The sequence below is a fragment of the Amia ocellicauda genome, chromosome 16 (genome assembly GCF_036373705.1).
Source record: "Amia ocellicauda isolate fAmiCal2 chromosome 16, fAmiCal2.hap1, whole genome shotgun sequence".
NCBI lineage: Eukaryota > Metazoa > Chordata > Actinopteri > Amiiformes > Amiidae > Amia > Amia ocellicauda.
Genome location: NC_089865.1, coordinates 22463468 through 22477936, shown reverse-complemented (window position 1 = coordinate 22477936; position 14469 = coordinate 22463468). Strand labels below are relative to the sequence as shown.

Below are 14469 nucleotides of genomic sequence, written 5' to 3'. Positions count from 1 at the left end.
CATAAACCTACTGTCTTCTTGCTCCCACAATTGGATAATGTATTCAGGCAGGGCAATCCAATAAAAATTTAATTCCCATTGAAATGAAAAACAAAATGAAGACCATCGACCAGATTGCACTTAGGATCAGAACTAATTAGATTTCCCTGTTGGCATTTGTCCATGGTGTGACCCTTCATGTTATATATAAATTGAACTTCCCCCCCTTAGGGTAATGTTCTAACCAGGATGAATCGGTTTAAGGTATAACTACAGTGGGACATTTTATACATAACACAACACACACTTGAGCAGCTTTTGTGATCACTAAGAATTTCCACTTTAACCATTGATAGAGAGGTGGACTAAGTTGGGTTCAGAGTGTTCATTATTAGAATACCATCAAAGTAGTTTATTCAATGCACACTGGAGACTGCCAGTCGTGAAGACTCCTCTAAAGTTTTTCTAAAGAACATGCGATCACTTAGAGGATTACTCATTGTGGTTGCTGGGCAACCACATGACATCCATGATGTACCCCAAACCTTATCATATTGTCTTTTGACCTCAAGAGATTGTGTTTATTCTAAAACCAGCTACACAGACCAGACTGAACCTGGCCTATCAAGAGCATGCACAAACCTGGAATGCACCTCCTTTACACTGTCTTGCTGCAACAGTAATACAAAGTATATTTGACATTTAGAAAGGGCACAGTCCTACATCACTGCAGGTCATCCACAGCCTGAAAACACTTACTACTCCTCCTGATGGCACACGCTGCATTCCTGGGCCTTGCAGAGTTCTGGGCATGAATGAGATTACTGAAGATGTCTGGTTTTCAAAGTGCATTCATTTTTAGTAAACAGCATTTGGTAAAATATGTATTGTCAATTATTTCCATGATCCCCTTTCTGTTTGGATGTCTGGAAGAGTGGTACACATCTTACATATACACTATAGCAACAGGTAGAGAGAGAAAACCACTTTATTTTGGTTAATGTTTCCCTTTAATATATTAGAGTACACCATGGTATTCCATAGTATACCCTACCATGAAAAATATATCTATTTCTAACATTTCTCCAGGGAAAAGTGGAATAGCTACAGTATAAAGTAAAATACATGATAGAGGTACATTTTAAGAGTAAAATAGTTTACAAAGATGGAGATCCATACTGAGGTTCTTTGTAAAACTTTATTAAAAAGGGAATTTCTGTCCACAGTAGTAACAACTTTGGCACCTACAGTATAAAAAAATAAAAACAAAAATCACAAAAGAAATCTTAAGTTTACACCTCAAAGAGTGCATTCACACAAAATGCTTGGATTAAAGAAATGGGATAAATAAAAGTTGAACAGATACAGCTTGAAAATTACAACAAAATCATTTAAAGAAACAAAAAAACAAAACAGTTAATTGTCAATTGTCACATTAGAAGCAGTGCTGCACCAGTCAGTCAGAGAAAAATGGGACACTGGTGCTACAGGAAAAATAGATTTAAATCAATGAAGAGAAAAAAAGTACTGGAATTTCAATTGCCTAAAACTAATGGGTCTTTGGCTTGCATTTTGTAAAACAATGCTTGATTTCTGTATATTGTATTTTTGTTAAACAAAGATAGTGACATTAATACTGGACAGGCAGTTTTAAAAGGATTGTTGCATTTTAAAATACTGTAAGGCAGTGGTTTCCAATTAATGTCATGGACATCCCTTTTGTACAACTTTGTCCTCACCTTTTTAAAATGGGAATCCCAGATTAATGGCAGTCTGGAAGGCAGAACATTTTAAAACCGCATTATAGGAGGTTCTAGATCGGAGGCTCTTGGGGTAAGGTTTCAGATTGTGTATAACCGTCCCAAACACCATAGGTTTGCATGTGCATTAAAGTATACTGAATGGTTTTTTAGAAAAAGTCAGGGAATGTTTTTAAAGTGTCTTAAGGAGGAAAAAAAAAAAGACAGCAAAACAGACCTCTTGCTCTCATATCTTTTTAAGTAATACAAAGTGATTCTCTGAAAAGCTGTGATTTGGAAAAGCAGCATTTTTTAAAATGTTTAAATAAGGCACAGAGGTGTTAGTACAGTTTTCAGATAAGAAGTACTCCACAGCATCACTGGCTTCGGACAGAGTCTCGGGGATGGCGTCCGCGTTTATTCTCTCGGGCTGTGTGCGTCTGCAAGGAGGTCTGGTCGTGTGCACTCAATAGGACATTTGATGTGCTGCAGAAACATTTAAAAATGCACGAATCAATGGCTGTCTTACATTAGTAGAACTTAACCCTGCAGCAGATTCACATCACAGTTTTAAAGTGATCACAATGGAAAAAGTTTAAAATGTCAGGCCAAGTCACAAGCTTATTAATGACCATCGCAAAACTTGGGGTTTCTAATCGGGTTTCTAAAATGTATAAGCAGCTCATAGTATCAGCATGAGGATATTCCTGTCAAACCTGTTCACCTAGTGGATGAGGACAGTGGCAACCACAACTAAAAGTACTTAGCAGGCTCAAATCTACTATGAAGGACACCATCACAGAAGATTCTTCCGAGTGGCTTAAAAGGGCATCAGACTATAGTAATAAAGTATACAACTCATTTTTTAGAGGTGGATCACATTCAGTGTTGCATACCAGACTTAGAGTAGGCATGATAAGGAATGGTATTAAAGTGCAAAACATTTACACACAATTATACAATGCCTGCAGCTGCACATAAGAGATGGGTATATACACACACTGTACTTACAACTTTCCTCAAGATGTTTTCCCCGTATCGGTCTGAGAACTGTGTGTGTGTGGATGGCAAGGAGACATCTACATCACCTGTAGGTCTGCGGCAGTTCTCACAGCGCCAGCCCTGCAGGGGGAAGATTTCCACACAATGAAACGCCCTCTATATACTCCCCATATTAACACTGCACAGGCATGGGGAATAACTGGGAAATTCAGTTTTCTGTGGCTGTTTACTCCCAATACACCAATACTGATTTGCATGTCAAACAGTGAAAAAGATTAACAAAGACCAGGAGACATTTATGACCTCCAAAAAGCATTTTAAAGACCTTTAGATGGGACTTCAGCATCAGAACATGCCTGAGAAAGTGGGGTTGCTGATTGGCAGTTCACTATGAGCCATGGAAGGGCAGCACCACACAGTGCTACACAAAAGGAGCAGAAGAGTGACCTTACCTGCTGTCCACCGAAGCAAGTGCAGGTGCAGATAGCTCCCAGATACTCCTTCTGCCACTGCTGTCCTACCTGGTACATCTTCCCTTCATCATAGCAGGTAGCCTCATCTATACAGATATTAAAAAGTGATTGATAGGAATGATTTTAGTCAGGATTTCTTAATGAAGAATATAATTAAAGCAAGCTTGAATTTACAGAATCCCTTTGTAAAAATGTTTACCTGCAGTAAACATGCTGCTCTGCTTTTTTAATCTCAAAGTTCAGAAAGACCATCAAAAACAAGAACATTGAGGTTTCAATTACCATAACTTCAGAAAAACTAAGGACAATGCCTCAACTTTTACTAACAAAATATATTTAACTATTGTCCTGCAAGAAATGGCATGTTAGACAAATTAATGGGTTAGAATTAATTCAGGGTATGTGTTCCAGTCATACAATTATCATTACAGCTTTAGAAAGGCTCAAAAAGCTTGATTGTAACAATATTTTTAAAGTCAGAATTACTTAATTGATATGATATTCATTAATATAGTTGACTGTTGTGCTCTCGGTCTCTTAATTCAAAACAACTCCGAGTCCCTGCCATCAGTTTTGTTTGGGTTCTCAGGTAAATTACGCTTTAATTCAGGTCGAGAATGGAATAAAACGTGTGTAACACTTACGAGGTTCGCACTTGAACTCTCCTTTGCCATTGCCCAGACACGTGCAGCTCATCATGTGTCCGTTCTCTGCCTGACGGTCCCATTTCTCACCAATCCTGTAGTTGTTGCTGTTGTCGTGACACCATTCTGTTTAAGTATGATTTTTTTTTTTTTAATAAAGCACAATGCTTTGTCAAATAATTTCCCTAGAGTTTTCATTGGCTAGAGAAGAAATATTAAAAGGGCATGAAACTCCAGACAGAACTTGCAAGGTTCTCCAACTGTTATAAAAGATCCTCCTACTAGCTTTGTCAGCAAGAAATAAAATGCAGATCTCTTTTATCCACAGTTAAAATTCTAATAGAGTGCTATTTTGGTAAACATTCAAATCATAGAACAATCCAGGACAAAAATTTGCAACACACTGTAGCAAATGTAATTAAAAACAAAAATATAGCAATTCCATGCATAATATTTATAATCCAAAATGTTAATCCTCCTAATAAATTTGAGATTGAGACCAATGACTTAAGTGTTTAAGATGAGACACCAATATGCAGTGAGATTTACCATTTAATTAGTTTCCAAAATACATTTACCTTTCTCTGGCAATATTTGTTAGAAAGACTATCAGGGATTTTGTGAAACGTATGTTATTTGGTTTTAAGAAACATCTGGCATTGACTTATTCTGCCTTAAAGCAAAACCCAATCTTCCACAACACTGACATTGTATGTTTGTGTGTGATTAAGAGTAATTTGTATTGTTTGTAAATTAGGTTGGTCAGTTGCACTCACTAAATTGATTAACTTTAAATTCTTTAGTTCATAGGATTCCTAGCAAAGGCCAGAGCTTCATGGGGGGGATTGCACCTGGGGCAAAGCTTTTCCACATTTTAAGGTTGCTGCCCAGAATAGATGCTTTTTTCCACAGGTGTCATTAATTGGCATTTTCTGAGCCAGCTGAAAATCAACATATGTTGCACATTATGCTATTGTCAAGACCCTGCAGCACTGAGTACTGCCAATGCCAATTAATGACACCTGTGGAAAAAAGCATCTATTCTGGGCAGCAACCTTAAAATGTGGAAAAGCTTTGCCCCAGGTGCAATCCCCCCCCCATGAAGCTCTGGCCTTTGCTAGGAATTCTATGAACTAAAGAATTCATTAAGGGAGGAAAATTTTGGTTGCGACTTACTAAAATTAAAAATGCTTGGTTTACTTGTGGTTGCCATTTACCATTGCATTCGCTTTACAGATCAGAATTGTTGGGAAGACAATTCACATGAATGGAGTGAACTGAATGTAATGGAAACTGTTCCAAGGTATAGCATCATCTTAATAGCAGATAATACAAACTTTGTCTTCTCATTCATTTCCATGTGTCATGTTGGAGGAGGGGGAGGGGCTTGAAGCCTCACAAACGTGGTGCGGGCATGTCCTGTATAATGAAAAACACTGTGGTGCAGTAGGGGAACTGCATTTACTGGAAGTCTTACTTTTCTAGGTTGGAATTGGTCCAGTCTGATTGTGTACTCGGCCCACTCTAGCTTCATGGGTTTCCAAACCTGGTCAAATGGCAATGAATGGATGGCTAGAAGAGAGGATTACTCACTGGATGAATCACATCTGAAATGACCACTGCCAAAGCCCAAGCAAGTGCACCACAGCTTAAAACCGGTCTCGGACATGCGCTCCCACTCGGACCCGACTTCGTGGTACGTTGCAGTGAAAGTGTCATAGCACATGTCTTTTGCAGGAGCTCCATCTGAAAATGGGAAAGGTCAAAAGAAAAATAATTGCATTAGTCAGTGCAGTGCTTTCAAAAGTGTAGTTTTCAAGTCCATTCACAAGACTGATAATTGTTGGCCAAATTCATGTCTGTTTTATATGCATCAACACTTACAATCATGTCCACAACATCCATATTCTACCCATTTGATATTACAGGAGATATTTTGCATCCTGGATTCAGAAATTTAAGTAGCTCTTTCCAACATTGATCTCCTGAAACCTTGCTGGATTCAACACAGGGACAACTTGGTCTTAACCCCATTTCACACAAGCATCAGGTCACCCAAAAGAAAACTTATTTTGCTTGTTGACAAGTAACATGTACTTCTCTATAAATCTGAATCTTCTAAAACAAATAATTCCCAAGACAGAACATTTTCCAATGCCTCCAGGTTGAACAGAGCCTGCACAATGTTGGCATGAAAAGGGCATAAAAGTACAGCACCTTTGGAGTTAAGATGGTAACATAGTCAAGCATTTCTGCTCCTACCAGTATTTTGTACTGTGATGATCTCCTCTAAAACCTTCTGCTTCAACGCTCCTTTCAAGGCCTCAACGATGACGTTGTAGGAAGCTCCAGATGTGAGGCCAGTTAGGGTAGCGCTGGTGGCAGTTCCTGGCACACGGAACTAAGGAAACAAAAAATGAAACCACTTGAAATTGTTAAAATATATCATTGTTTCTGACTGGGCATAATGCTAATGCAGCCTTTGAAACAGAATAGCAGAATCCTTCCACAATCGTACATTCCCGTTCTCCATAGTAGAACCCTGTGTGGCCGCAACATAGGGGCAGAGGCAGGCCTGTTTGGAGTGGAACGGCTTGACCGGCAACACTCATAGTCAGCTGGGAAGTAACAGCACGTCCCTAAAATCTCGCCACCTCTTCAATCAAAAGATCAATAATAAAACAAATCCACATGCAGTTTTAAAAATATAAATTTTAATTGATCTGATAATGGAAGAGACCGGAAATTACAGAAAATGCCTTAGAACTGTGACATCACTAAAAATTCCTACTGGCATTGGTCAAAAGAAAAAACTGTTCTCCAACTGGTCTGAGCAGGGGACTAGATGAATAGGGGGGGGTGGGGGCAGAGAGAATTTTTAACCCAATGTCTTATTCTTGACCCTAAACCATCTCCCCCTTTCTTACTGACATTTTGGCAAGTTCAGATGGAGAAGCCTACTGCTCAAACAGCAGGATTGGTTAACACTGGCTTCTTAAGAAACACTTTGGAAGTGATCCAGAATCCAGCCAAGCAGACATTAGTAGCAGACGATATTTCCACAAAAGGTTTCCCCTCCCTTTACAAGGGTTTTGGGTGTCTGCACGAGTCAGTTTTTAATTTTTTGCCCTCTGTCAAACAGCTGGTCCAAAGTCTGGGTAGGCCGGAGCTGTGGGTCAGGGTTTTAAATTATTTCCTTGGACATGTGGGGATTTCAACCAAAAAACTAAAATGCAAGTGTTTACCTGGAACAACTGCTCGTTGTGCGAGAGAGGGTGACAGGAGATGAGGTACTCTGAGATCTGCTGCAGAGGCATCCAAGAGACTGTGGTCTGGGATTGGGCTTCCTGGGTGGTGTCTGTCTCATTGTCTGGAATAGGAAATTGAGAGCCCAGCACAGGCGGTTCAATCACTCGAACCACCGGAGGAACAGGGTATCTGACTCCATCTTTACCCTGGCTAGGAATGTAAAGATGGGGCTCAGTGCCATGGGGCCCAACATTGGGGCGATGACTCTGGTACTCAGTATATATGTGCTGGCCCTGCTGTCCTTGCTTGTCAAAACCATTGGTGCCTGTCAGCTGCACTCCATTCTCGTCATCAAATCTGGGGACTGTGGTGAATTGCTGTTGATCGGGCACATCCAGGATATCGGGCACTGGGCGCTGGGGGTTTGGCAGCTGTGCTTCAAGTTCTAGCAGAGAAATGAGGGTTAGAAGCAAGCGTGTTAGAGATCTACCAGTTAGCTGTGGCAGCTAGCGGGTGTGTGGTTGTGTGTGTAAATGGCAGCAGTGACCTGCTGCAACAGCAGAAATAGCAACTTTGTCAACTACAGCAAAAGCTTTCTACTCTTTAGACTCTTTGGGAGAGAATTTCAGAAAGAATGCAGCTTGCGTGACATCTATAGCATTATGTGAAGCTTGCTTTGGTTTGTCCTTCAACTTATTAAGGCAATTAATAAGTTAAGGGGTGCAATTTAAAACACTGCAAGCTGTGGTCAGGTCACAATATCTACAATAATATAGCCTTGAAGCAATAAGAAACAGGAAAGTTTATACATTTATCACACTTTCTTTCAATAACAAACCAAGATTTTTTTCTCCCCCTCCTCGTTAAACCTCCAGGAATTCTTCCACCATCTGTTCCAATAAGATCCCCATAACTCACATTTGTGACTTTGCCACAACAATTTTATCTTAACTTACGTGTTCTGGCTCTCCCACTTAGGGGAGCACTTCTTAAAGCATTTTGTAAAGCGATGATCCTGATGATGTAATCTGTGCCCGGTCTCAAATCTATAGACAAAGAAAACAAAAAATGAAGACTTAAAAGCTGAGTAGTTCCTTTCATCTTGGGCTTTCCTATGGATTCAATTACAACTTCAATTTTTATATAAAGTCACACACAGCATGTAGTTCTTTGAAGGGAAGATTAAAATAACCTTGGAGAATATTCTTATAGTTTACTGCCTGCCCCCCCAATGCTGCACTTGTCAAATCTCACTGAGAAAAGGACTACTTCTTAGTGGAAGCACAGGAGAAGGTGCTCCAGATGTTCAATGCAGTTTAATGGTGCTTTTTCTAATGGGTGTTTAAGAAAACCTGAAACCTAAAAAGCTGTATACCAGAAATAGTAGCCTGGCTGATGCCAGCGTGAGGTCTTGGGGACAGTTCTCTGGGGCTTCCACCTTCTTCTTCATAAGTGATGAAATAGCCAGTGATCCTGGTGCGAGGAGGTTCCCAGGTGAAAGAAATGGTGTTTGGGGTGATGGAGATAAATCTCAGATTTGTTGGAGACTCAACTGCTGGCTTATCTAGAATGGAAAACAAAGTAAACCATATATACATTATTCCTCAAAGTGCTTTGAAGTGCCAAGTGGACACTTTAAGAAGGGAAACTGGTTATGTGGGCAAGAAGGCCCAGAGAGATGAATACATTTAATATTAATATCACGGTTGAATTATAGTTTGAAACCGAATTCAAAAAGGAAATGTGTCCATTTTGGAAAGAAAAAAACACCATAACGAGGACCATCACCACAGAGCACGTTTGTAAACGCAATACTTACTTGTGGTTACAATCAAACTGAACGGAGCGCTGCGTGCTTCACCATTCATGGTGTAAATGTTGATGGTGTACTGTGTGCCTGGCTGTAGGCCTGGAAAAGATTAATTGTATTGTTAAAAAATGAACACAGTGGTAGAATGACTTGGTGGCACGATACCATCAATTATGTTCAGTTTATGCTAAAGATGGCAGCTGGCACAGGTTTTCGTTTGAAAAACATTATACATAATTCATACATTAGTAAGCTACCCCAAGTGTTCCCTGCCCCCTCCACCTGAAAATGAAATTTACACTAAAGAAAGCTTGGGGACAAATCCAACTCCACCTCAAATCAGTCTAGTCAATTCCAGCATCAGTTCCAGAGAAACAGTACCTGTAATGGTGTGGCTCCTGGCATCAGGATGCACGGTCTTTGTAATGGGCCTCTGGTTGCCAGCTGGAATCGCGTCGATATGGAAGCCAGTTATGGTTTCGGTTTTGGAACGCCAGGTGAGAGTGATAGCCGACTCGGTCACATCAGTGATCTTAACGCGACGGGGTGGGCTTATATCTGTACAAACAAAGATGCATTGGACGAAAGGCTTTTATTACCTTACATTACAAAAAGGCCTGCCACCGGAGATTAATTGCCGTGTCCTTTGATGTGGTCATCATGACATCAAACTTGAAGAAAAAAAAAATCAGCCTCTGGCATGCTATTGCCTACAAGCCTGCGTGGAAGCTTCTACTGTTCAAATCTTATTTTCACCCATTGATGCTGCATCCCAGTATGTTGAAATACAGTCATTCTATTGCGCTCACTGCCATGGAGGTCTCCTCCCACAGATACAAAGCAAACATTTTAGAAAAATCACAAACTGGTTATTTCCATTACGGAACGAGAGCTCACTGTCAAGGGTGACAACTTCTCCGCGAGCCGGTCGGCTGGTCAGGGAGTTCTTCAGGGAGAAGACGCTTACTTCATATTTGGTAGCAACCTGGACGAGATTCAGAAAAGGGCTTTTAAGAGTGGGGAACCTTCTTACAATTCTGCTCAAAGAACAATTTAAGTAGCCAATGTTCAGTGTTTTGCATTGTTAACATTTCACAATTTGGATCATAAGAAACCAAAACCTCAGGATCAGTTAAAAGCCACACAAGGAAAAGCTTACCATTAATCCAGATACAAAGGCCTGGGTGGTGTCTGGCGCAAGATTGAACTCCTTGGTTGGTCCAGTCTTGTCCTTGGGGTTGACCACCACACGGTAGCCAGTGAGTATGGCATTGGGGGCTTGCCATGAAATGGTCAGGCTGGATGGAGCAACCTGGCTGAACTGTAAGTCAGTGGGAGCAGGGATGTCTTGGAGCAGGGGAAAAAAAAGTGGGGGGAGGAATTTTGATTCAGATCAGAGAACACTATACATCATAAAGCAAGCATTTCTCAAGCCAAAGAACAACTCCAGGTACAAAAGGGATAAATGACTTGTGAAATCTGTTAAAACAACCACTATTAAATTTAATAAAATCTAAAATGATATTAAATGTATAAATAAGATTTCCAAAAATTACTACCAGACTATTTAGGAAGAATGTTTGTATTCCTTTAAGTTTTAAATGGATTTTAAAAAGATGTATTGTTATTTCAAGAGCACAAATTGTTTGAACACACTTCAAAGCCTCATAACCCCCAGCAAAGCTCTTTAATAAAATAACCACGTCAAGAGGCACAATGTAGCATGAGGCCACATGACGCACAATTAACATAAGCTGCGATCAACTGTCACCGAGTTCCTGGCTACCTGTGGTCTGTGTTCCAGAGAGCGGCTGGCTCTCCAAGCCATTGTAGAGGGCAATGACCTTGATGGTGTATTCAGTGCCTGGTCTCAGACCATGCAGCTCTGCAGTGTCATCGTCCCCGGTGGGGGCTGGTCTCAGCTCACGATCCCCATCCTCTGGGCTGGAGTAGATCACTTTGTAGGTGGACACATGGCCCTCGGGGCTCTCCCAGGCTATCTTGATGGAGGAGGTGTCAACATCTGTGAAGGAGAGGCCTTTTGGGCGGTCAACATCTAGAAAGACAGAATGGTAATTTGGTTAAACAAAATAAACGTTTAATTTGAAACTGGTAAGGACTGATGTATAAAGACTCCACAATGCCATTTAGCGATTTATTTGATTTGTATTACTCTGCATGTTTATCATTTGGCCAGATTCAAATGTAATTTAGTTTATAAAAAGGTATCCCAAAACAGAACATTATTAACTTGGACACCAACATGTGGGACCAATTTCTCAACTTCTAGGATGTCTCGTTCAGTCAAGAACACTTACTGGTGAAGGCAGTTTCTACAAGGGGAGGGCTTTCTCCATTCTGGCCCTGGGCATACACACTGAAAACATATTCAACCGTTGGCATCAGACCCGAGAATGTGATTTCACTCTGATCTGAAAACACAGAATATAAGACTTTCACATTCAGAAAGATTGTGTTAAGGTTAGGAGGCAGTAGAAGGAAGTTTTTGTCAGATTCTGGTGCAGATGAATGTAATCTTTCCAGTCTTCAATAAGCCAAAACTACATTAATTTATAAAAAGTTATGTGTTGGTATATAACCCTGTTGCCAGGAAACTATAAAAACAAGAGATCTGGCACAAGAAAAGCATGCTCTTGGATTAGTCAACACATCTGAATGATAAAAGTAAAAACAAAAAAAGGCTTACCAGGGGCCACAACCTCAGAGAAGGAAGGTCCAAGGCCATTCTTGGGAATCCCAGTAACTCTGTATCCAGTAACAGGTACAGTTGAAGGGGTCCACCTCACAGTAATGGCATTGTCCTTCACGTTAGCCACCTCCATCTCGGAGGGAGACTCGATTTCTACACAGTGCAGAAGAGGCATGCTTTAATACACCCTCGCTGCATTTCATTTTTTTTTTTTTTTTTTTTTTTACAATTCACCTTCATACCCTGAGGAATTCTGACAGGAGAACCCAGCTTGGAGGAAATTATAAATGATTAGCAATACGTATTGGCATGCAGAAGTCAAACTGTTTCACAACCTCTCACACTTCAAAATGTGGAAGCGTTTTACTATGATCATACAGAAATGGAAACTCGTATTACTGTACCATCAAGATGTATATTTGCTCATTTTGGAGAAACTGTTAAAAAGGAACATGCATGGGGTGCACTGTACAATTATATTGTTAATTGTATTTATTCTCCCCCCCGCTTAAAAATAAAGTTGTCTACAGTTCCTCTTCCTTACCGGTTTTGTGGGTGACTTTGATTGGGGTGCTAGAAGCAGGGCTGTCCCCTCTCCCAGTCACAGCATACACGGTGATGGTGTAGTCGGTACCTGGCTTCAGGTTATCAATAGTGGCTGTGGATTTGGGGCCTGGGACAGTGAACTCTCTGGTCGGGCTGCTGCCTCCTACAGGCATTAAGAAAACAGGGCCATTAAAATCATATACATGTATACATACACAGTTATAAATGGATACTATTTTAATTTTAAGATGTTTGATATATTTAGATCTTCTAAATCAAGCTTCTGGATATCACTAAGTTAAGTAATAAGTTAGTTCTTGTTTGAGATTTTTTTTACCATAACACCAGTTACTTTAGGTTTTCAAGTGCTCAGTGTTTGGAAATATGAACTCGCTTAAAAAGCAACCTGTTGAAAAACATTAACATTCTGTTTAATGTACATACTTTACAGCACAGTCTTTAGCCAAGACCAAGAAACCTTAAAGTAACAAGAAACACATGCTGATTTTGTAGAGTGCGGTTATTGGCATAAGCCGTTAGCATTCAAAATCAACCTTGGTTAAGGCTTTTCTATAGTTCAATTTTCCATAGAGTGGCATGATAGCTCATTGCCATTTCCTATTAGTTCGTAGTATGTGAAGCTCAAAATGCTTATGTCTGTCAAAAACTTCCAAAGAAAATCCACAACTCCAGAAAACCCAACTTCAACCAAACACATTAAAGGTTTTGTAATCTCTCCATCAGATACCACATGCCCTGTAAAATTCATAAGGGTGCACAGACCTGACTCTCCGTAGGTGATCCTATAGTATCGGACGGTGACTGGGGGGGCTTCCCAGTTGATGGTTATACTTGTGGGGGTAGAATAGGCGACTTCCAAATCAGTAGGAGCATCAGAAACTAGACAGTGCAAGAAAATAATCCGCTATCACACTGTGGAAAGCAACAACTTCATTACAGCCCTGTGTACGTCCGAGAAGTATGGTTTATACATCAGCATAATCTTTCATTGAACTAAAACAATTAAATCTTTGAATAACCAACTTTACATTGTTGTAATGGAGACCTTTGTAAAACTCCAGGAGAGAGGGCCTTACTTGTTGCCTGGTGACCAGTGAGGGGCAGGCTCTCATCAGAACCGCTGACGGCGAAGATATGGATGTTGTACTCGGTCTCAGGGGCCAGTCCAGTCAGGGTGAATTGGTTGCGAGACGGTGGCAGTCTTTCGTCCTTCGCCCGCCCGCCACTTGCCATCTGGTAGCGGATCCTGTAGCCGGTGATGACTGCGCGGGGAGCCAACCAGTGCACGGTGAAGGAGTTGGGGTACACCTCGGAGAAATCAATACCAGTAGGGGAGTCCAGCGCTAGATGTTTTCCAAAACATATTTAAAGATACTTGAGGACAAATGGTTCCTGCTGAAATCATTCGCATCAAACAAATTTTAATTAAAAAGTTGTTCACAAGATGTGGTCAGTGCCTTTATCCTTCAGAAGGGGCCCCCCAGAATTTCACTTGGCATTTTAAAAATGTAACCAAGAGTGAAATCAGAAAATAATGGACGGATGAACATCCATCCAGCCTACCTGTTTTCGGAGTCCCAGTGAGTGGCCTACTCTCCCTTTCTTCATACACAGAGGACACACTGACAGAATACTCCGTGTGAGGCAGCAAATCTGTGACAAATCAGAGGGACTATCAGATGCAGGAACTGAAAAAATCGAAGCGGTTTTCAGTATGGTTCTCAACAACCATTTAACAGTTGATCACCCAAACTCAGCCAGGACAGATCTTGCACCCTCCCTACATCTTATTTTACTAAGCTTTTATCATTGCACTCAAGTCTTTCACTTTATTCTGTATCCTTTAAATTTATTTCAGAATTCAGCCAAGTTTTCAAATATTCAATCAGAATCTCATACCATGCAATTGTACCTCAAAACCTCCTCAAGGTGTAGTTGGGGAACTTACTTCTCAGAATAATACTATTGCTTGTAGCAGGAACACTGCCCTCAGTGACATCCAAATCATTCTTCACAGGAGAGTAGCGCACCACAAAACGAGAAATGGTGACAGTCTTGGGGGCAGTCCATGTCACTCTCATAGTATCGGGACCAACATCAGCAAACTGAAGGTCGGTTGGTGTTGGAACAGCTGAAGAGAGGGGGGCGAGGGGGGGGAAAAAGGTTTCATGTGATTCAAAATATACCAGTGTTTGATTGTGTAGCTATGGAGATTCACCATGCAAGTACGGACATATGTAGACAGCTAGCACAGAAGCTACGAAGAGAAAGGAGGAGAAAACTAAAATCAAGAGAA

The 14469-nt window shown here is 40.7% G+C and overlaps 1 protein-coding gene across 4 annotated transcripts in view; it reads right to left on the bottom strand.

Moving 5' to 3' along the window:
- Positions 1-1163: 1163 nt before the first annotated feature.
- Positions 1164-14469, bottom strand: part of LOC136711255 (fibronectin) — a 32638-nt gene continuing 19332 nt past the window's right edge. For 3 of the 4 annotated variants that reach the window (XM_066687377.1, XM_066687380.1, XM_066687379.1), the window contains 21 exons: positions 14122-14304; positions 13737-13826; positions 13250-13516; positions 12936-13052; positions 12151-12315; positions 11604-11759; positions 11215-11328; positions 10683-10952; positions 10056-10243; positions 9794-9881; positions 9278-9454; positions 8906-8995; positions 8462-8650; positions 8043-8132; positions 7083-7531; positions 6100-6238; positions 5431-5583; positions 3838-3963; positions 3173-3279; positions 2730-2840; positions 1164-2204 (listed from right to left, as the gene is read on the bottom strand). In XM_066687377.1, the coding sequence (XP_066543474.1) occupies positions 2136-2204; positions 2730-2840; positions 3173-3279; positions 3838-3963; positions 5431-5583; positions 6100-6238; positions 7083-7531; positions 8043-8132; positions 8462-8650; positions 8906-8995; positions 9278-9454; positions 9794-9881; positions 10056-10243; positions 10683-10952; positions 11215-11328; positions 11604-11759; positions 12151-12315; positions 12936-13052; positions 13250-13516; positions 13737-13826; positions 14122-14304 (3338 nt within the window). In that variant the 3' untranslated portion in view covers positions 1164-2135. The remainder of the gene's footprint in view (positions 2205-2729; positions 2841-3172; positions 3280-3837; positions 3964-5430; positions 5584-6099; positions 6239-7082; positions 7532-8042; positions 8133-8461; positions 8651-8905; positions 8996-9277; positions 9455-9793; positions 9882-10055; positions 10244-10682; positions 10953-11214; positions 11329-11603; positions 11760-12150; positions 12316-12935; positions 13053-13249; positions 13517-13736; positions 13827-14121; positions 14305-14469) is intronic. The other variant, XM_066687381.1, reaches the window with a different exon arrangement.